The 23,383-nt window shown below is 43.6% G+C and overlaps 1 protein-coding gene across 1 annotated transcript in view; it reads left to right on the top strand.

Moving 5' to 3' along the window:
• supt5h (SPT5 homolog, DSIF elongation factor subunit) overlaps window positions 1-22,479 on the top strand; it is a 36,350-nt gene extending 13,871 nt beyond the window's left edge. The window contains exons 12-30 of the mRNA XM_030067355.1: window positions 2,067-2,156; window positions 2,236-2,306; window positions 4,181-4,286; window positions 5,061-5,151; window positions 5,994-6,130; window positions 6,430-6,585; window positions 6,851-6,997; window positions 8,706-8,852; window positions 9,236-9,361; window positions 9,910-9,994; window positions 10,977-11,081; window positions 12,680-12,782; window positions 13,220-13,347; window positions 14,219-14,324; window positions 14,547-14,705; window positions 16,447-16,615; window positions 16,906-17,103; window positions 20,926-21,021; window positions 21,767-22,479. Of these exons, the coding sequence (XP_029923215.1) occupies window positions 2,067-2,156; window positions 2,236-2,306; window positions 4,181-4,286; window positions 5,061-5,151; window positions 5,994-6,130; window positions 6,430-6,585; window positions 6,851-6,997; window positions 8,706-8,852; window positions 9,236-9,361; window positions 9,910-9,994; window positions 10,977-11,081; window positions 12,680-12,782; window positions 13,220-13,347; window positions 14,219-14,324; window positions 14,547-14,705; window positions 16,447-16,615; window positions 16,906-17,103; window positions 20,926-21,021; window positions 21,767-21,907 (2,361 nt within the window). The 3' untranslated portion in view covers window positions 21,908-22,479. The remainder of the gene's footprint in view (window positions 1-2,066; window positions 2,157-2,235; window positions 2,307-4,180; window positions 4,287-5,060; window positions 5,152-5,993; window positions 6,131-6,429; window positions 6,586-6,850; window positions 6,998-8,705; window positions 8,853-9,235; window positions 9,362-9,909; window positions 9,995-10,976; window positions 11,082-12,679; window positions 12,783-13,219; window positions 13,348-14,218; window positions 14,325-14,546; window positions 14,706-16,446; window positions 16,616-16,905; window positions 17,104-20,925; window positions 21,022-21,766) is intronic.
• Window positions 22,480-23,383: the final 904 nt, after the last annotated feature.

Raw genomic sequence — 23,383 nt, forward strand, 5'->3', positions numbered from 1 at the left:
ACTTATGAAATAGTTCCACCATTTCGGACACTGAAGAGACTGCTGGAACTAAAGTCAACGCTACAACAAATTTTCTCAGCTTTGTGCAGCCTCTTGAAATCATGTTGTTTTCCGGTCTGTATTTACTTCATTCATTTTGGATGCATCCCATTGGTAATACCATAGAAAGGAGCATCCATTTCTTTGAGTTGATCCCGTGAAGATTATGGTTTTGACATTTACAGGACGGTAATTTCAAGGACACACTTCCTCTGCTCTGGCACAGTTGGAAGGGGTGTGCTTCAGCACAGTACGAGCACATGCACGGTCACGCACGCAGCGCGCGGATGTAAATCATGCAACTTTCCTCCTGCCTCTGCAAAATTGTTTAATGCGCGCAGCATGGCGAATGGCCGCGTTGCGCAATCAATAATGAACCATGTTGTCTGTGTCATTGCCCGTTGTGCTGCTGCAACTGCGTATAAACAGAAGTCGGTTTATAATGAAAGTACAGCAGTCTGTGTGCGCGGAGCGCCGGCACCGGGGGGGTTTGCTTTAGCACGATACGGAGCAAATGGCCCTAATGTGAGCAGGCCCTGAGTGTCTAGTCAAGTCTGTTTCCCACTGTGGGCAATTTAGCGAATATTCATTGAAACAGACATTCAGAACCTCTAATCGACTAATTTTTCCCATGTTGGTAATTTTGATGCTGTGTCTGTCGTTTGGACACATTTTTGCTTTAGTGAAGACGACACCCAACAAAAAGAAGTCAAATCTAAAAACAGTTTGAGTGAGCAAAGGTCACACCACCAATCTGGTTCAACACTTGGAGCACAATCACATCAGCGAATATGAACAGAGCTCAGCTCAAAAAAAAAAAAACAGAGACAGACGGACAGATGCCCAGCAACAGGTGCCTCCACAAAGCAGACTCCAAATATTCAATAAATAACCATAAATAGTTCAAATGTGTGTTTCGCAAACCTGGTCAGTGAACCTTAAGGGGAAAAATACAACAACAAAAAAACAAAATAATCATTCATAAATCGTAATTGAGGTAAACTGTTCAGTTAATTGTGGTATTGATTTGAGGTCATATGGTCAAAATATTGCTTAGTAGTGTCAGTGTTAGTTTGAGTTAATTTTCTTATTTGAAGAAAAACGCAACTAAAGCAAAACTCCGGTCTAGACGCAGCATTAGCGTCCAAGAATGCAGCATGATTTGTCTGCCTGGGAAATATTGTGAACAGACGTTATTAGTGTTTCTTGAAACCTCAACTCCACTGGAAAACAAAAAGAAAATAAGTTTGTGTTTTGCCAGACATGTTCATGATTCATTAGTTAAAAAGATCATTTACGGGGCAGGAAAGGAAGCCTAACCGACCGAGTTAAAAAGCAAAACATGATGAGAAATGAGGCGTGAAAACACAGCACACAAGGATTTTCTAGGTAACTGCTGCCATCACAGAGTCTCCCGGCAATGACAGCGAGAGACTTATGAATACTAAGCCCTGCCCCCAGTGCAAACCAAACATTAAATTAATCACTTACCTCCATTTTCAACTTTTAAGCAATTCAAAAGTAGCTCATAATAACAAGGTACATTTTCCACAACAAACGCTATAAATGAACACAAAGACTTTAACGTATTTTAACTGATTAAAAAAAACAAGACCCAGCTGTGTTTAGGGGACTGTGGTGACAAGAGAGCAGCGTTCGAACATGATGGGACCACAGCAAAACACTTCCTCGTTGAAATAAGATTTTTTTAATTGCAGGTGGTTTGTGGAAAAAAGTTGTGAATGCCAGAGTTTTTGTGGTGCGTGCCCTCACTAAAGTGGCAGATGGATGGTGTGTGAATGGATGTTATGTTTTTTTTTTTTTTTACCGCAACCTGTGAAGGCATCTGCATCACGACATCTTTATACACAAAAGGAGCAAGTTTGGAGGACGAGGCGGTGAAACCAGAGGCTAAAATGGCTTCCTATCATATCTGAAGGAAAATAGCTGTACAATAAAACTGAGTCTAAGTTTAATTTTGCTCCTGATGGCGTGTGTGTATCTGTGATGTGTGTGTCGTCGTTCAGGTGGACTACGTGGAGCCAAGCCAGAATACCATCTCTCTGAAGATGATCCCTCGCATCGACCTGGACCGCATCAAGGCCAAGATGAGTCTGGTAGGCATTCACACACACACACACACACACTCACACACACACGTCATAGCTGACTGTCCTCTGTGTGTCCATCCTGTAGAAAGACTGGTTTGCAAAGAGGAAGAAGTTCAAGAGACCTGCTCAGAGACTGTTTGACGCAGAGAAGATCAGGTAACACACACGCACAACATAAGCAGTACTGATCAATAGAAAACAAACAAACTTTTGGTAGAAAACATTTTGGTTTAATAATATCATCTATTACACGGTATGAATCAGTATGGCTGCATACTGCACAAGAAAAGCAATAAAAACAATTAAATGTCTCATTTTATTGCTGGGAAATGTTCGGTGTCCCATGGTTTGGATACAAAGTAAATTATTTCCAGCAGTACAAACATTTGACCCGATTTCCTGAGAAAGTTGTGAATGTTGTGGAAAAGGCCCACCGTTAAAATGCGCTCGTCATAATTAATGGCTTAAATTAGGCATCATTAGTCGGCTTTCCACTGTGGTACCACGGCGAGCTAAGGCTGTCTTCAAGCCAGATGGTGCTCATGGCCCTCTGCCTTAAACCATAAGAGCAACGAGTGTTTGTGCTTAGACTGTCCTGCCTATAGCCTTGCAGTCTCGCCCTGTAAGCCGCCTATCACATGACACTTCAGTGTCAATCCACGCCAGTGGGAAGTAGGAAGCGAGTGCAATACACCACTGATAACCACCATTTGTGTTTGGTGAAAAGATAGTTCCTTGACTTTTTTTTAAAGTTATGTCCATTTGTAGTCAATTTCTCTCCAAGTCACTCTCAGGCTGTATAACACGATTCTGATTACTGAAAAGTTCAAAAGGATTCGTTGGACCTTGGTTTTGGCAGAAAGTGGTGGCCCTAAGTCACACTGTGTAATTCCCGTGATCTCGCTTTTTTTTGAATGGCTGTTTTCATTACATGGGATTTCTTTATATGGATAGTGCTTTATTCCTAAAGACTCTTTGGTTAGAGTTGCAGAGTGAATCATTTGTTTGCACAGTATGTTTCTGTTTTTATTCTCATCTGTTTTGAATATAAGGCCAGTCAACCTGGGATGTCCTGAGCTGATGTATCAGAGATCAGTGTCAGGGCCTGATCCAGGCATTTTTAAGTGATGGGGATCGACTACAGAACACCCAGTTAAATTCCAATGATATAACTTCTCCCCTCTGTCCAGTTTACATCTACTCCCGTGGTGTGCGCTGTTGCAAACCGTAACTTTCCAAGCATTTCTGAGAACAGAGCCTCTGACAACTTAAAAAAAAGTTCATACTTTAAATAACCTATGTTAATAATGGTGTTCAGTAAAGACCGTCAGGGTGAGGGATGGATTGATACTCAATATCGAGTGATTCATGCACAGAGGGTGTAAAATTGATCCAGGATGTTGGGGCTCACAGATGCAGCGGCTTTGTGGCTCTCATCAGAGGCGAATTGTGTGTGGCTGATGGACAACATGGCGGTGATGACTGTGACGTTCTGCTGAATGACGCCACCCAGCAAAACATTGAACTGCTCACCACATCTGGAAACTGAAGTTTTTGGCCTTTTCAGTGCTGCTAATCTACTAATCGCTGTGTTCACAGTAATGCTGTTGAACACAAGTCAGAATCCTCAAATCAGGTCCAGAACTGAAGGTCTTTAAAAAGTAACGCAACCGCAATGAAACAGTAATGGCAGTGCAATTACAATCTTTACTTACATAGCACTTTTACAGTGACAAAGTGATTTGCCATCAAGCTTTAAAACTCATAGACAAACCACTGAAACACAAAAATAAAACAAATGAACCAAAATGCTAATAAAAATAAGGCGATAGTGATTAAAAAATAAAAGCTGAAAATGAAGTTAAGAGGTTTTAAAAGGATTTAATGTAAAAGTAAGTTTTAAGGAGAGGTTTAGAAGACGTACACGGTACAAAACAGCAGTAATGACAGATTTATGCTTAAAGAATGTATTTGTCAAATCAGGCTGTGTGATTGACAGAACAGTCAATAACTGAATATTTGATTGACAGGTCTCTAGGAGGGGAGGTCAGTCATGACGGAGACTTCATGATCTTTGAGGGAAACCGTTACAGCCGCAAAGGATTTCTGTTCAAGAGCTTCGCCATGTCTGCTGTGGTGAGTCTGACCTGTAAAATTGTGCTCTAAAAAGTGAAGGCTCTTTGAGGAACATGTATGAAACTGAAACTTTAGGAGTCCCTCAGAGGGTGCCTTGAGGAACCCCTCAATAAAAGCCTTGTGAATCCTGAGAGTACATCCAGGGATCAGTAACAAATTGATGTTGACATGTAAACACCAACTCCACTCATGGTGATTTTTCATGTGTTAACTTTTGTGTAATTAAGTGAATTATTATATGGGCTTTTGAAAAAAAAATTGAGCAGATAAACTGAAAATGGTGATTACAGCATATTGTTTTATGTTTGGTTCATGAGAAGCTAACATTTTGGAGATGTGAGGTTAACCTGACAGCAGTGATCTGGTGGTTCGTCATGGAACCTTTCAGGGTGGGTTTCTCTAGCGAGGAACCCTAAACCTTGCATCTTAGAAATGTGTTAAGGTTTTAATCAAGTTGATTGTGTGCTATGCCTCCATTCACATCATGTGGAGACTGTCATTTTCCTACGTTTCCTCCCAAAGCCTTTGACACTTTTAGTCTCACAGTGTCTACATCTGTAAAGCTGGAAGTGTGGTTTGATAATTGATTGGTAGAGAGAGTTGAAAGTCCCGCCTCCTAGCTGTAACAGTACCTGTTTATTAGAGAGAATTTGACCTTCGTGACCTTTGTCTCTCTCTGTCTTTATGTTTTAGAGGAAGAGAAGCTCATATTCTGCCTGTACTGATAGTTGATTGGTTAAATTATTTGATGGATTATTGGTGGATTGTTGACAGATCACAGACGGAGTGAAGCCCACGCTGTCAGAGCTGGAGAAATTTGAAGACCAGCCTGAAGGAATCGACCTGGAGGTTGTCACTGAGTCAGGTACTGTGTGTGTGTGTGTGTGTGTGTGTTGTGTGTGTGTGTGTGTGTGTGTGTGTGTGTGTGTGTGTGTGTGTGTGTGTGTGTGTGTGTGTGTGTGTGTGTGTGTGTGTGTGTGTGTGTGTGTGAGTGAAGGCAAAAGAAAGATTGTTATGGTTAAAATCTTTAAATTGTCAATATTTACAGCATTAAATTGGCTCCCATCCTGTGATTAGTAGTTTCATAATAGCCGGTCTCTTCATCTATACTGACTCCAAACTGAACTGCAGAGCAGGGTCAGCAGTTCAGTCTGCATCCTGTCTGCTTTCTGAACACAGTTGGAATTCCTCCTTTTCCTTTTTTTCTTATTCCTCCCATTTGCAGTTACACAGCTTTCAGCAGATGCTCAGTCAAATTAGATGCTTTTCTCAGCTCTGCTATTGCATTCTGACTTTAAAATTCCTCCCTCAGCTAAATAATAGGTCGCATTAAAAAAAAAGTCTTAAAACTTTCAGACACCCTTGTAAAAGTGGGAGCTGAAGTTTGAAGGCAAATCTGTGGAAACTTCTCATTTTTGAAGGACTGATGGTTAATCCTAATAACCAACTGTGTCGATTTCTTGAGGAGAAACTGGGCCATCACAGCAGCAAAAAATAGAGATTTTTGCCGCGAAACTAAGTGAGAAGATGCTGAATATATAAAGAATGCAGAATAGAGATACAAATAAAACTCTGTAAATAAAACTATGGAAAGGAAACACAGCATAGGAATCTGAGCATTAGCATTATGATGCAAATAAAACGTGTACAATGGTTCTTGAAAATAATCTTTTTGTATATATTCTGTGCAATTGTGTATGTGTGTAGGTAAGGAGCGTGAACACAACCTGCAGGCTGGTGACAATGTGGAGGTGTGCGAGGGAGAGTTGATCAACCTGCAGGGTAAAATCCTGAGTGTGGACGGCAACAAGATCACCATCATGCCCAAACACGAAGACCTGAAGGTAAACACACGCACGCACGCACACACACACACACACACACACACACACCCTCTCTCGCTCGCTTTCATTGACAGATTGGCTCTGTCATGTACTCAGATTTTTCACCCATAACTCATCTGCCTCTTAACTGTCTTGTCTTGTCTTGTCTTGTCTGTGTCTGTGTGTCTGTGTGTCTGTGTGTCTGTGTGTCTGTGTGTCTGTGTGTCTGTGTGTGTGTGTGTGTGTGTGTGTGTGTGTGTGTGTGTGTGTCTGTGTGTCTGTGTGTGTGTGTGTGTGTGTGTGTGTGTGTGTGTATTCAGGACCCCCTGGAGTTCCCAGCTCATGAGTTGAGGAAATATTTCCGGATGGGCGACCACGTGAAGGTGATCGCCGGCCGATACGAGGGCGACACCGGCCTGATCGTCAGAGTGGAGGAGAACTTCGTCATCCTCTTCTCTGACCTCACCATGCACGAGGTGAGGAGGAAGGAGTGGTAGTGAACGACAGGATCCCTTGCACATGTGGCTGGTCAAACGGCTCATGCTCCTTGGAATGGCTGTGTCTGATATGAACGGGTCAAAGAGGCAACGTTTGGGATTTACCTTTATATTTATTTGTTTTAGGTTGAGGAAACAGTGTTGTAAGCAGCTGTGTGTGTTGGGCTCTCTCCTCTAAAGTAAATGGGAGAGTATTAGACAGCTAATAGTCTGTCTGTCTGTCTGTCTGTGTGTGTGTGTGTAGTTGAAGGTCCTTCCCCGAGACCTGCAGCTGTGCTCGGAGACAGCGTCTGGCGTTGACGCTGGAGGCCAGCACGAGTGGGGCGAACTCGTCCAGCTGGACCCCCAAACTGTGGGAGTCATCGTCCGACTGGAGAGAGAGACATTCCAGGTAATGATCTGCCACGGGCAGATAAGGCATCTGAACTCAGAGAACTCACAGAACAGCCACACAGAGATTAGCCAGGTGACAGTCTGTTACAGGCCGGATGTGAGGTCTAATCCCAGTGCAGGAGTTGCAGTTCAACGGCAGAGTCATTCCACCCGAGGGATACATGAGCCAAACTCAGGCTGTTGGTCATAGAGCAAGTTTACATGCACACCTTATTCCTGTATTAACCGGAATATTCGCAATATTCCTGTTGCGCACGTGTCATGTAAACACGCACCGAACCCGATTAAGGTCATATTCCAGTTGGAGAGAATTCCGAATAAGCCCCCTGGAATATTCCTGTTCCAACCGGAATATTGGGGCATGTAAACACCTTAGTTGGAAAACTCCCCGAACCGGAATATTCAGTCACGACTGCGCATGCTCGACTTACAAGGACTTCTGTGGCGTCTTCGTTGCTATGGTTACCTGCAAGCGGGGAAAACGGCAGGGCGAACAGCAGCAAGAGCCAGGAAACTGCAGTCCACCTTCAGCTAATGAAAGACTTAAATATCACGGAGTATATCGATGGGAGAAAACATAGAAATAGCGACAGAAGAAGAAGAAAAAGTAGAATAAGACGAGGAAGAAGACTTCTTCGTCTGTTTTTCCGGCAGACCAGACGCCTATACGCGTGCTGCTGCCCCCCGCGGCTGAGTGTCGCATTACGTCAGAGAGTGGAATACGCCGAAACACGGGGGCATGCCAAGTGACATGTAAACGGAATATTCCAGTTGCCGCGGCGCAGTTACCTTAACCGGAATATTGAGCCGAACCGGAATATGGTGTGCATGTAAACGTACTCATAGCTGACTTGCACAGACGTAGCAGGTAACACACATTTATGACCCAGGCTGTAGTCTGGAGGCTTAGGTCAGTTTCACACCTAATAGTCCATTAGCATGGTCTGAAAAATATGTATTTTTTCTTTCATGCTGCATTGCACATCTTCAGCTTCATTTGGGAATACCAGCACGGCCACTGACCCACTTCCTGTGCCTTCAGCTGTAGATGGCTGTCTATTAATGTCTTACCTATTATCTTGTGTATTATACATCAGTGATCTAGGCCCTTACTGTAGGGAGTAATAGTCCAGCCACAGAGCCGTTCAGGTATTACATCACTACAGAAAGTCATCCCAGTTAACAATCAACCTTGTGATGATGAAAGGAATACTTATTTATACTCATCAATACAATAATTTGGGCAGAATATTTTCCCGTCTTCCCCAGACTGATACAATGATGTTGCACACCATTTTCACCCCTCTATGTCCAGAATACTTCCTGTGGGTAGTGTTTTGTGTTAGCTTAGCATAAACACGTGAAGTCTGTTGTTAGCCTGGCTCCATCAAAGTGGAAAAAATACGTCAGAAAATGGGGATCCTGCTCAAACGCTGGAGTGTTCCTTTAAGACGTCAGTGGTTTCAGGATGGTGAGAAGTTCAAGATCCAGGCTGTTTACTTACTCCTGTGCCTTAATGACAAACATCAGTTATAATCTCTCTCTCTCTCTCTCTCCCTCTCTCTCTCTCTCTCTCTCTCTCTCTCTCTCTCTCCCTCTCTCTCTCTCTCTCTCTCTCTCTCTCTCTCTCTCCCTCTCTCTCTCTCTCTCTCTCTCTCTCTCTCTCTCTCTCTCTCTCTCTCTCTCTCTCTCTCTCTCTCTCTCAGGTGTTAAACATGCATGGGAAGGTGCTGACGGTGCGCCACCAGGCTGTGAACAGGAGGAAGGACAACCGTTTTGCCGTGGCTCTGGACTCAGAGCAGAACAACATCCACGTAAAGGACATCGTCAAGGTCATCGACGGGCCGCACTCTGTAAGGACGTCTGCTCGTTGTTGTTCAGTGATTTTTAATTCAACACTCTTCACCGTTATATTAAAATCTTTAGTCTGGAATGAATTGTTTCCCTCCAAAATGAGATCCACAATTTGAAAGTAATTATCAGGTCTTAGTCAATTGTTGTTTATGACTGAGAACATTGTCATATGTTGCTTTGATGAAGATGAATGACATTTTTTAAGACACAAAATTGGCTGCTCTTATGGGTTGAAGCATTTGTGGCTTTGAAACCTTTTCCAGAAATGGTTCACAGCTTTTTAAAATTAAACACTTTTGATCCTGCTGCGAAATAGAACAATACAGTTCAGAGATTTATGTCTGATTTGTGTCGTGTGTGTGTGTGTGTGTGTGTCATCCAGGGTCGTGAGGGTGAGATCCGTCACCTGTTCCGTGGCTTCGCCTTCCTGCACTGTAAAAAGCTGGTGGAGAACGGAGGCATGTTCGTCTGCAAGACCAGACACCTCGTGTTGGCCGGAGGATCTAAGGTCAGTTCCTCATTGGCTGCTTAGATATCACGGCAAGCTCTCATTGGCTGGATTGAGTCACACTAATGCATCCAGTTTGTTCAGATGTGGTGCAGATGGACAGTCATATGTTACTTCTCATGAATTCCTTCATTAAGACCACAGGGCTGTGATGATTTGAGAGTTCCAGCAATGGCATTGATTTAAATTAATTGGTTTGTGTGCTCATAATCAACATGTTGGGTTATTGCAGCTGGGACCGAACAGATAATTGGAATATTTTCAACGTCACAATTTGGCAGGGGCTATAGTCGTGATAAAGGTAAAATGTGTGACTACAACGACTTCCAGATAAGATCATGTTTCTCTTCCACACTGATATCCTGTTGGGTTGGTGTGAAGGGTTTGCTCTGTCCTGTTGGTTCACACGTGTGAATGATCCCTCCCCTGTCCTGCGTCTACGTCCTGTTTCAACAGGAAATACATCAAATCAACAAAGTAAGAGTCTGTTTCAGGGCGTCTTTAAATCTTCAGGGTGATGATGTTTCATAGTGTGACTCCTCTTTCAGCCCCGAGACGTCACAAACTTCACGGTGGGAGGATTCGCTCCCATGAGCCCCCGCATCAGCAGCCCCATGCACCACGGCGGCGGAGGTGGGTGCTGCCTGCTCCATGCAGACAACACACACACACACACACGATAATGTGACAAAGGTGTTGTGTGTGTGTATATGTTACATGGTGTCGTCCACATATTTTAAGGCAAGGCAAACATGCCACAGTGTTATGTGTTTCAAAACACAGCCAAGAGATCTGGCATGCTTGGCTAAAAAAAAAAAAAAATCAATCAAATGGCTGCTGATCAATGAAAAAAATTAAATATTAGGCCTTAAAAGTAATCAAATACCCATTAAAAGTCTATTTATGAGTTCTTAATTTCCGCATAAACTTGTTACCTAATTTCATTTATCCCTCTTTTAACTTTGTTTTGTCAGTCTCCTCTGCATGAAATTCAACATTTCTAATGTTACAAAACTTAAAACTTGCTGCTGAACCGGATACCATCTTTATATTGATGTGCTACACTTATCTGTTGGGGAAATGCCTGTTGCAGATTACTGACTTTACTCTCATACATTACATTTACATGCACATAAGAAATCAGCATCTGCAGATACAAATGCATAAATATCATTGGACATGCCTGTTCCAAGCTCTTTTTAAAATAAATAAAATAAAATGTCTTAATTCGAGTTTTTCCACCAGTAGCTTTTTGTGTAAAGAAGTCTGTTAGAATCATATAGTCAGTAACCAAACATGTGACCTCAGCATAAGACTAAATGTATCGGACTGACCTTTACTCTTACCTGAAATGCTCATTTCAATAAGAAAAAGATGATTTTTCCCAAAATGTGTCTTAAATTTTGTTAAAGTTTATCTTGAAAAGTTCTGAAAAAGCATTAAATTGAACTCTGCAACAATATATTGGTGTTTCAGCCCGTCAGCCTTCCTCAGCGTTTCAGCTTGTTTGTGTTTCTCGTGCAGTGAAAAATGTCTCAATTCAAAAAATCATACTGTCCTCAGGTAGTTTTGTGTATTTTGAGTTTTGTCCTGATGTTTCGTCGTCGTCCTGCAGGCCAGCAGCAGAGAGGAGGAGGAGGAGGAATGGGCCGTGGCCGAGGAAGGAGAGACAACGATCTGATTGGGCAGACGGTCCGCATCTCGCAGGGTCCCTACAAAGGTGAGGCTGGACCGTGATTCGATGCCGATTGATCAGCTGACAGGAAACCAGCGTGACACTTGGGTGAGCTCAGTGGGGGCCAACAAAAAAACTCAACTAAAATAAAGCTCTGGCCTGCAGCAACAAATTAGAGCTCTATTCACATTTTACTGCCTGTTGTGAAAAGTTTTTCCTGTGATGTCGCTATAGAAGCTGCAGCTGATCATCCTTTTCATCACTGATTAGTCTTATTCATGTTTTCAATCAATTATTTGTCAGTATTTATTAATCTTAAAACTGTGGCCTGGCGTAATGTTTTCATCTCTGGGTTAGCCCTCAGCTGACATTTATGCATTAGTTCTCTTGTATGCTGTCAGAAAAAAAACAAACTTTCCTGCCCTTGCCTTAGGACAAGATAATACTTCTAATCTCTTTTGATTTGTATGGTTTTAATAAAAAAGTAGATTGAGTTTAATTCAACACATCTTCAGTTCCAGAAACAGATTACCACCAGATTATCATGTGAAATTTACTGTAAGGCCTCACCTTCACTGGGTTTCTGGGGAATTATCTTGATTGAAGGATTATTCTCAGCGGAAGTTACCTGATCCAAAGTGGGGGAGTCTCCTAGTGTGTATGTTAGACCCCCTATATATTATCAAAGTCAAAGTCAGCTTTATTGTCAATTCTACAGTATGTACAGGGCATACAGAGGATCGAAATTGCGTTTCTCTCAGACCAACGGTGCAGACAATAAAAGACACAGTAAACATTATCTACAAGTCTAAAATATATATAAATAGGGGCAAATAAAAACTAAACTAAAAGAAAGTATTAAAAAGTAGAAGGCACAGTAGCAGCGAACACAAATCCAAAAATCTAAACAGTGCAATGTGAATACAGTAGTGCAATAGGAGTGCAATTGGAGTAACAGTAGTAGTAGTATATGGGGGTTAACATAAATTTTGATACTGTATTCTGCCCACTGAGAATCTATAGGCTTCAACTGTTGAAAACAACTTGATCAGGAGGATTTTTCTGGTTTCTGAATGATCTCCCTGTCAGTCCGTCCACCTGTCACCACTCTTCTGTCAACCCGAGCGGGCAAGAGTGATTCGAAGTGTTAAACTTGCCATAATCCAGCTGACAACCCGTGTGCAAGTAACGGCTGTAACTCGATTTCCATTGGGAAAGTAACTGTAATGTTGCTGAAAATGAAAACGCTGCCTGCATGTTACTGCGTTATAACACAGCGGTGTTACTTCCAAACGGACGCTCGGGGACGCTTGGTCACAGCTCAAGGAAGAAATGCTAAACTTTTTGTGGCAGTAAGCGTGGTAAGGACGTGTCATATCAGAAAAAAACATTTTGAATGGATTCCCACATCATCAGAAAACTCTGATGTGTCACATGGACCGCAGAAGACCTGATTACCTTGTCAGGCCGTTCAAAAGGGGGCGAGGCCTACTAGAGACAATTACCAAACTTCCCAACAGAGAATAATGTAACACCACAAACTATGGACTCAATTTACCATCGGTGGGGGACAACGGGATGTAGCAGTTGTGCCTACATTTCCCAGCATACAGTGGTGCTAATGTTGTGACTCCGTTTCCCAGGGTACATTGGTGTGGTGAAGGACGCGACGGAGTCCACAGCCAGAGTGGAGCTGCACTCCACCTGCCAGACCATCTCTGTGGATAGACAGCGCCTAACCACCATGTATGTCCACACACACACACACACACACACACACACACAGTCTTTTGCTCATGGTTTTCTATACCTCTCCCCTTTTTGTTTTATTTAAAAAAAAAAAAAAAAAAATCAGTTTTTTTTTTTTTTTTTTTTTTTTTTTTTTGGCAGTTTGCTCTCACATTCCCTGCCAAACCGTTTATTGTCCTCCTCATGTAACACATTACCTAGAGGGACATTTGTCAACTGAATCCTTTTGTCTTGTGAATGTTTTTCTGCATCTTTGCCCCACGGTTTCAATTTAATTTTAATGTTCCTTTGTCGTCAACACATGAAGATCTCTGTTGCCAAAGCATCTGCTGGGAAACGACCTATAAAATAAATAGCAACATCTGCTGGAGCTTAAGTGGAAATGAGGACAAACCATGCTGATGAAAAGATTGTTTCTTTCTGTGACCCTTCAGGGGAGCCAAGAGACACAGCGGCATGACTTCCACCCACGGCCGAACTCCCATGTACGGCTCCCAGACTCCCATGTATGGCACGGGCTCCAGGACTCCCATGTACGGCTCCCAGACGCCGCTGCACGACGGTCAGTCTGTTTAAAGAGATAATTCACTACGTTTTCTCCAGGTGTCTGTTTGTGTTGCTGCTTGGTGACACAGCAGCAGGCAGTCCAGCCTGTAGACAGTTTATGAAACACGTCACTTCCTGAACAGCCAGAAAGTGTTTTTCCTCAGCACAAAATGCAATTTTTACAGCGTGAAATCCAAAAAAACCTTGATTTCATTCATAAACCGCACAGGCAGCGCTTGATTATGCACACAACACTGAGTTTACCTTATTTTTTTATTTTTTATTTTTTTGGACAGAATGCATTTCCATGAAACACCTGCCGTGTTTTTCTGAAATGGATTTTGCAACAAAACATTCAAATTTGCGCGTTTATAAATCCACACAGATTGGTCATCCAGCTCCAACATTATTTTATTTATTATAAATCTACACAGATTAATAATCCTGTTTAAAATGTGTCTTCTTCATCAGGGGTAGTGGTAGTAGCAGTAGTAGTAGAATTACTATCATAATTTACAAAACCATGTGTTTTCATGTTAGGAAAATGCATTTCATTCCATGAGTTCAGTTTTTATTAGTTTGCTAGAGTGAGTCATTGAAGTAAAATAAACTTTTATCTCCTAAAGGGAAATTCATGTGGTTGTGTGAATTATAAACCAATGAAAACATGTAAGAATTAAACAGAAACAGATGTGGAGTCAGTGGCACCACCATGGTGCTATAAAAAACAGGACGTTACTATTTATAGTAGCACAGTATAAAATTCTCTGTTATTAAGTTCAAATGGGGATAAAAATGACAGAGAATTGGAGGCTAAATGTTACCCACAATCCCTGCCTTGGTGTGTCCTGCCCAAAGCTCGTCTCATTGTTTATTCCCTAAAACAGGAAGCCGTACGCCTCACTATGGGTCTCAGACCCCGCTGCATGATGGGAGCAGAACACCCGGTCAGAGTGGAGCCTGGGACCCCAACAACCCTAACACACCCTCCAGGTACACACACACACACACACACACACACACACACAGAAAGAGATTTAAAAAAAAAAAAAAACATCCTCTTCCTGCAATTTAGATATTGAAATATTTGCGTTGAGATATTGTGAGTTCAGATTGAACAACACCAGTGTTTACAGGAAATGTGTTTTTAGTTTTGAGAGACAAGAAGCAACACGTAAACCTCATAACTCTGCCGCGTGTTGTTTTTCTCCACAGGAACGATGATGAGTATGACTTCGGCTACGACGACGAGCCCTCGCCCTCCCCTCAGGGCTACGGAGGAACCCCCAACCCCCAGACACCGGGTTACCCAGAAGTCCCCTCTCCACAGGTCAACCCTCAGTACAACCCTCAAACGCCAGGCACGCCTGCTATGTGAGTAATAAACCCCCACACACGCACACTAAAGACAAAAACAAATACAAAATAATTCCAAAACCAATCCTTTCTCTAATAACCTGTTCTATACTAAAAGAGATGCCAGTTGTGAATCATGTGAGAAACATCTGTTGTGTTTTCTGCAGCAGAAAAAACATCCGATGTGTCAATTTGTAAATGTTTTAATGAGAAAGCCACTCGTCTGGAGTTTCTGCTGTGGAAATGATTTGCAGCCAGTGATAAAATAAACACAGTTTGTGCGAGTTTGTTCATGAGGCTAAAACTGAAAACTGACCGCTGAGCAGTTCAGCCTCAGGCTCAGCTGTTTGCTCCTCGCCGTCAGTAGCGGTTTTAGGCACGGGCGAAGAGGGCAGCCGCCCAGGGCAGCATATTTTCATGTCACGTGGGGGGCGGCATGAGCGCAAAAAAAAAAAAAAAAAAAAAAAAAAATCATCCTCGCTGCAAAGCAGTTTTCTATTACCGTATTCATCTGAATATAAGACAATATTTTTTCCATTGAAAATGCCCTGAAAAAACGCCCTCGTCTAATATTGGGGTCTACACATGTATTGTGCTTGCATATAAACCAGTAGGTAGGCTCGCCTGATGCCGCAATTACCGGCGAATGGCCGCATTGCGCAGTCAATAATCAACCATGTTGTCTGTGTCATTGTCCGTTGTGCTGCTGCAGCCACGTATGAACAAAAGTTGATTCATAATGAGAGGATGGCAGTATGTGTGTGCTGCTCACCTGTCAGATCCGGCAGACCTGACCGGGTGGGCGCGGCACCTGTAGGCATCAAGCCGGTGCCGCGGCCGGCCCGCCTGATGCTGACCGGTGGCTTTTTTTTTATGCAAACAAGATTTTGTCCATATAAAAAGTATTTTTCCAAAAAAGGTATTTGTGCAGGTGTTGGCGCCCCTGCTCTGGGAGGGGCGCGTCTAGCCGCCAGAGGGGCACCGGTAGCGGCCGTTATTGCTTGGAAGTTTTCGCTGCGTGTGCGCACGCGCGAGGCAGTAATTTCGCCCAGGGCGGCAACATGGGCAGAACCGCCACTGCTCGCCGTGAACTTGTCGCACAAGTTAACAAGTTAAACTTCACCCGCTTGCAGATCACACACATCACTTTATCCGAGGGACAACAAAGTAAGAGCTTCTCCATTTGCAAAGACGCGAATAGACGTGAATTCACACCGCGAGACGTGAATGATGCCATAATTCGAAATTCTCATCACTCATGTTTTCACCTGAGTTCAAAATTTTTCGAGGTCATATTAGTGTGAGTCCACAACGCAAAACTTCACTTGCTGTTTGGTCTGAACTCGCCATGACTCCACATTTTTTGCACAACGGCCCTGCCTCCTCCATCTCTCTAACCGGCTAACATGCCTGCAGTGACGATGTAGTCTGTTTGGTGAGTCGCACGAGAAAAAAACCCAGAAATGTTTTTTTAGTGCCACCACTGGCCTGTGTGCCCCATTTTGAGAACGCCTGGTTTAAATTGTCAGCTGTTGACATTTTCAGTACAAACATATATCGATGTCTATATGAGCCTTCAGAGCGCCGTTTGTCTGTCACGAGGTGTTTCATCACAACGGGAAGCAAGTCGACAAAAAAAATCATTTGTCATTTTATAGCTGAGGATATTCAGGTTTAATAGAGTTAAGTATTTTCCTCTGCAGTCCAGGCCAAGTCTAACCTGTCTGTCTGCCTGCCTGCCTGTCTGTCTGTCTCTCAGGTATAATACAGAGCAGTATTCTCCGTATGCGGCCCCGTCCCCGCAGGGCTCCTACCAGCCCAGTCCCAGTCCTCAGAGTTACCACCAGGTGGCGCCCTCGCCTGTTGGCTACCAGAACACACACTCTCCAGCCAGCTACCACCCGACGCCCTCACCTATGGCTTACCAGGTAGACTGCAGAGCAACCCTCACCGCAGCTTTCACCTCGTCCTGCTCTCCTGCTGCTCAACTGGTTTAAAATACATTAAGTGTTTAAAATACAGCAACTGGTTTAAAATACATTAACTGTGAGGTTTCTGAATGCAGGTCGATATGAGTTCAGCTCATAATGAAAATAATCTTATGGTGGAAAAGCAGAAGGTCAATGTGCTCTGCAGGTTAAGCTGCCTTCAGCATGCTTTCAAAACTTTGTCATTTCTGCTGGTGACTGTGTTTTGTGTTTCTTCATGTTCCCACCAGGCCAGTCCCAGTCCCAGTCCAGTGGGTTACAGTCCCATGACGCCCGGAGCGCCCTCTCCTGGAGGCTACAACCCTCACACCCCAGGCTCCAACATCGAGCAGGGCAGCAGCGACTGGGTCACCACTGACATCCTGGTGCGAGTCAAGGACTCCTTCATGGACCTGATGGGACAGACTGGCGTCATCAGGAGTGTTACGGTACACACACACACACACACACACACACAGAAAACCACAAAAAACACACATGCAGCAGATGAGATTATAACCAAAACCAAGACAGGCTTACTGGATTCATGCCCTTAAGGCAACCAGTCACCCAGGCCTTAATGAGGATTTTGACCTCTCTTCTTATCTCTAATGAATGTTTTGTTTGTGTTAGTCAGAGTATATAATTTATTTTTTTTTTTTACTCACTTGCTTCCATTATTTTCTGAACATTATGTAGGACAGATGTTAGAATTTGTTTTTCATTCATTTGCTTCCATTTCTATGTTTCCACACCCCCGGAGGACACCTGTGCCATTGCACCACTCAGCCCTCCCACCTATGGGCGTGGACATACACTATATTACCAAAAGTATTCGCTCACCCATTCAAATGATCAGAATCAGGTGTCCTAATCACTTGGCCTGGCCACAGGTGTATAAAATCAAGCACTCAGGCATGCAGACTGTGAAACAAGACATTTGTGAAAGAATGGGCCGCTCTCAGGAGCTCAGTGAATTCCAGCGTGGAACTGTCATAGGATGCCACCTGTGCAACAAATCCAGTCGTGAAATTTCCTCGCTCCTAAATATTCCACAGTCAACTGTCAGCTCTATTATAACAAAATGGAAGCATTTGGGAACAACAGCAACTCAGCCACGAAGTGGTAGGCCACGTAAAGTGACGGAGAGGGGTCAGCGGATGCTGAAGCGCATAGTGCAAAGAGGTCGCCGACTTTCTGCACAGTCAATTGCTACAGAGCTACGAACTTCATGTGACCTTCAGATTAGCCCAAGTACAGTACGCAGAGAGCTTCATGGAATGGGTTTCCATGGCCGAGCAGCTGCAGCCAAGCCACACATCACCAAGTGCAATGCAAAGCGTTGGATGCAATGGTGTAAAGCACGCCGCCACTGGCCTCTAGAGCAGTGGAGACGCGTTCTCTGGAGTGATGAATCACGCTTTTCCATCTGGCAATCTGATGGACGAGTCTGGGTTTGGAGGTTGCCAGGAGAACGGTACATTTCAGACTGCATTGTGCCGACTGTGAAATTTGGTGGAGGAGGAATTATGGTGTGGGGTTGTTTTTCAGGAGCTGGGCTTGGCCCCTTAGTTCCAGTGAAAGGAACTTTGAATGCTTCAGGATACCAAAACATTTTGGACAATTCCATGCTCCCAACCTTGTGGGAACAGTTTGGAGCGGCCCCTTCCTCTTCCAACATGACTGTGCACCAGTGCACAAAGCAAGGTCCATAAAGACATGGATGACAGAGTCTGGTGTGGATGAACTTGACTGGCCTGCACAGAGTCCTGACCTGAACCCGATAGAACACCTTTGGGATGAATTAGAGCGGAGACTGAGAGCCAGGCCTTCTCGACCAACATCAGTGTGTGACCTCACCAATGCGCTTTTGGAAGAATGGTCAAAAATTCCTATAAACACTCTCCTCAACCTTGTGGACAGTCTTCCCAGAAGAGTTGAAGCTGTAATAGCTGCAAAAGGTGGACCGACATCATATTGAACTCTATGGGTTAGGAATGGGATGGCACTTCAGTTCATAGTATGAGTAAAGGCAGGTGAGCGAATACTTTTGGTAATATAGTGTATGTCTATAACTTCCTCCTTTTGTCTTCCCATTCTTGATGCCAAACACCCTGAGAAAGGCCGCATGGCCGAAACATGTCGGTGGTTTTAATGTTTAAGCCCTATTAATTAAAGGCCTTTTAAATCTATCAATTCACTTGAGTGCCTGGATTTCACTTTTTTTTCCCTCTTTTCATAACCAAAACCAGTTGAAAATGTTGAAAAGTTTTGTTCTGTGTTATAATCCCAGACGTGTTTTCTCCAGAACTTTCCCTCTGTTTTTCTTTCTGCTTATCCTATGATGAATGAGTTACTGTCTGGTCGTATTTATTTTATTTTTTTAAAGCTGGAACTGTATCTGTGTGAGAGTGTTGTCCTGGACTCGACATTACACAGCGAACAGATCAGACTCTTACCCCTTGCTCCATGACACTGAGGTCTCTGGATCAAAAAATCTCACAACTAAATGAGTAGTATTAGCCAACCACTGAGTGGTTGGTGTTGACTGAAATCCAAGCCAACCATGCCATTACAGTTTGAACTAGTGTCTCAATACCGCCTTTGTAATCTAGAGAGTAGATGTTGGGGAGGGGGGCGTTTTTACTTTAGTACAATACAGAGCAAATGGCCCTAATGTGAGTAGGCCCTTCGAGGAGCTCCGGTTCAGCAGTGCAGCCCAGCACTGATGGAACCGGAATCAGAAGAACCAGTTCCAGCAGCTGACCGGATCAAAACCCGTTTTACTGAAGACACTAAGACCTGACACGCTGCTCAGGAGAATAAAAACATTATGGTCTGTGGGACACAGTCGGCGAGGGGCTGATCATCACCTGGTGGTTGTGATCTTGGGGTTTTCAGTAATAATACAGAGCTTTTCGGTGGCTGTCAGTGATCTTAGCTAACATAAGCTGCTAGGGAAAAATAGAGTTATTGTCATGTTTGGATATGAGTATGTTTCATAAAATGAAAAGGTTGGTGCTCTTGGAGAGGGAGAGGGACAAAACGTCAACAGATGCATCAAAAACCAAAACTTTAGGCGCTCGCATGTCGAATATGGAAACAAGGAGGTTGGGTGATAATTAAATATATGTGTATATAATAGTTAAATTGCCCGATGTGCTGGTCACAGCTGGTTTAGCTCTAATGGAGTCAGCAGTGGCTTTAATGAAGCGCCAAACGCTGCGGCACAGATGCAACTCCACGGCCAAACCACACATCCCCTGGCTGCTCAGACACACTGAGGCTTTTATTGTAGAGGAGCTCGTTGTCCGCGCTTTGATCCAGCTGGAAATGTTTGAAACAATCTGATAACAAATCCAGGCCGTCTGTGGCTGCGGGAAACATTTGAAATAGCCTGACCTGTTTAAAATGGTTTCTGAGGAGCCAAGTGCCCCCAGTGTGAAGGTGCAGACGTGCTCCAGCCACGCTTGAAACAATTAGTCGTGCCATCAGCCAGTCAACAGACAATTAAGCAATAATTTTTATACTGCATTAATCATTTGTCTTTTAATATGTAAAAATTTATTCTTCACCGCTTCACTGATACTTTTCCCCATTTCATATTGTTATAAAACATCAAGTTTTCATCATTTATTCATGTATTTGTTTGGGCTGCTGCAGACTCTGTAAGGAACTGAAGAGAGAAATGATTGATGAATTAAAAGTATTGACAGATTAATTGATAACGTAAATCGTCCTCAGTTGCAGCCTCATGAAAGTGCAGCAGGTCGAGGATTTGACTCGTCTCTGGCCAGCCGTGTTGTTGCAACTGCTGACGTGTGACACTGAGACGCAGCACACACACACACACACACACACTCAGACGCTAATGCAGCTGTGCATCGCCCTCCAGCTCTGTTTTCTTTTCCATCATGCGACATCGTCTCCACAGCTGCTCCTGTGTGATTTCAGATGTACATCGAAACAAAACAGCTTAATGGGAAAGGCACATTTGAATGAAAACCTGCTCAGGAATGTACAACCTCTGAGGTGTAAAAAGTTTGTTGTCAATAAAGAAGTAATGTGCGTTTTGTGAAATTATGTGTAGTTTGAACACAGCAGCATGTTGACACAGGATGTCTGTCACATCTGTTTATTAATAAATCAACTGGATGTTTGCATGACATTTTCTCTTTTCTCTCCTTCCTTCCCCTCTTTCTCTGTCTGTCTCTCCCTCCCTCTCTCTCTCTCTCTCCCTCTCCCTCTCCCTCTCTCTCTCCCTTTCTCAGGGGGGGATGTGTTCAGTCTTCATGCAGGAGTCAGAGAAGGTTGTCAGCATCAGCAGCGATCACCTGGAGCCCGTCACCCCGACCAAGAACAACAAGGTGCCCGTCTGCCTCTTTTCCTCCATGTTTAACCTGCAGAAACAGCCTGTGACATGTGACATGTCTGCAACCAAACACCTCTGCTCTACAGTCAATAAAATCCAGCTACACCCGGCATCAGAGTGGCTCCACTCTAGAAATGTCAAAATAGTCCATAGAGTCCATATTTATAAATGACTGAACTTGACAGAATGATACAGCAACTTTATATCGCACTGGGCTTCTTAGTCATCACCCTGTTGGATGCTAGTAACATCATCTCTCTCACAAGTTGTAGACGTTAACTTACACAAATCACACAACCTCGGTAAAAACAGCTGGAGTTTCAAATCTGTGCCTGGTCCAGAAACCTGAAGACCTGAAAACCTTGACACAGATTTTTAAGCCAGAGCAGACCCGGCTTTGTGCCAGTTGGGCCTGTTTTTCTCTGATACTGCCACTGCACTTTTATTTATCTATGTGTTTATTTATTCACACCCTTCTGGCTCTTGATTAAGTCGGTCTCCAGGTCTACCAGTGTGGTTTTTCCTCATCAGAAACACATTTCCCCTAAGTTTCCCGTTGGCATGTCTGGTTTCTCTCATGTGGCCCATTGCCGCAGGTTGTGACTGTGTGTGTGCGTGCGTGCGTGCGTGCGTGCGTGCGTGCGTGCGTGCGTGCGTGCGTGCGTGCGTGCGTGCGTGCGTGTGTGAAGCAGGAAGTAAAGGTGAGGTGATGTAACGCTGTGTTTTGTCGCTCGGTGCAGGTGAAGGTAATTCTGGGCGAAGACCGCGAGGCCACGGGGATCCTGCTGAGCATCGACGGAGACGACGGCATCGTCCGCATGGAGCTGGACGACCAGCTGAAGATCCTCAACCTGAGGTTCCTGGGCCGCCTGGAGCACTGAGACGCACGCGCACACACACACACAGGGCGCCTTTGACAGCCTTTGCGAAGAAGGCTGATGATGGAGTTTGGCCAGCTGATGATAAATTTCATCTTTATTCTCACTATTGGACTTTTCTTTTCCCCGCTATACTTAGTTTGTCCCGCCAGTGAATTAAACGAGACTGGAGACGTTTATGACATCTGGAAAGGGGAAATTGTGAGGAAATGAACTTATCCTTCCAGTCATTACATCAGAGTGTGTGTTCAAGTGTGTGTGAGAGAGATTGCCAAAAAACACTCTCCATGTGTTTTCCTCCCTGTCTGTGATCACTGATAGCAACGGCTCTCTCTCTGTCTCTCTCTCTATTTTTTTCCAAAACCAATATCAGTCCAGCGGGTCTATAATTCTCTATAATTTTTTTTTATTATTATTATTATTTTTGTCGTTAGGCTTGTTGTATTCTTAGTGCTCTGGATCTGTTTTTAGTGCTTTCTGTCTGTTTGGTTTTCTGGGCTCAGAGGGTTTCAGATGGACGCAGCCTCGTCTTCGGGGAAACTGTAACTTGTCAATAAACTGTGAACCAGTTCATACAGCTGTGTTTGAATGTTTTTTTTAATGTGATGTTTAAAAAAAAAAAAAAAAAAAAAAAAAAAAAACAATTCATTACGGTTTATTGTGCTGAGTACTGGTACTGTATCGTGACTCGGGATATAGCTGAAGACTTTTTAGCGATAATCGCGTTGGGATGCTTATGCCGAGGTCAGCAGTGTGGCTGCTTTGGAAGGTCAGTTAGCGGTTTTCAAACTTCTTCATCTTCTGTGCCCCCAATTTGACCCTCAGTGAGCCACAGAGCACCGTTTGAGGTGGTTTTGCCTCTTAGAGACCCTTGGATCAGGATCTCCAAATATGTCTTACATCTCGAGATATTTTGGTTTGTGTTCAGTGTTAAATGCGGCTGCTGGTTATTTTCCTGGAAATAATACAGAGCGTCTACCTGGGGTGAGCGTGGGTGGTGGGGTTAGGGGTCACTGTCACTCTGCTACAAAAAAACGACACACTTACCGTCCAGTGTGAAGTTTGGCTGAGTGAATTCTCCATCTTCACCGTGTTCTGAAGTCTAGTCTAAGTCTAAACTGCTGGACTTGTTTACATTGGGCAGTTTTTTTTGCACGTCTTTTTATTTTCACATTGTGTACAATGACCAACACCATAAGTAAATAAAGAAATGCAACAGCACACTGCATCTCCCTCCCACATGCTCCCTCATACCAAACACAAAAAACAGTGACAGAGTTATAAAAACACTTTCATAATATCTCCATGATTCATGCTGTCTTTCTGTAGAAGCTCAGGTACATCACATCTCCACGCCTTTTATTAAAAACCTCTAGAAAACTTTCCAATGTAGGAAAATAACAGAAACCAAAAGTCTTGAAAAATGTCTCCTCTGTCATATTTGTCCACGGTCAGTTCTTCCAAGGGTCACAATTCTGA

The sequence above is a fragment of the Myripristis murdjan genome, chromosome 13 (genome assembly GCF_902150065.1).
Source record: "Myripristis murdjan chromosome 13, fMyrMur1.1, whole genome shotgun sequence".
NCBI classification, from domain to species: domain Eukaryota; kingdom Metazoa; phylum Chordata; class Actinopteri; order Holocentriformes; family Holocentridae; genus Myripristis; species Myripristis murdjan.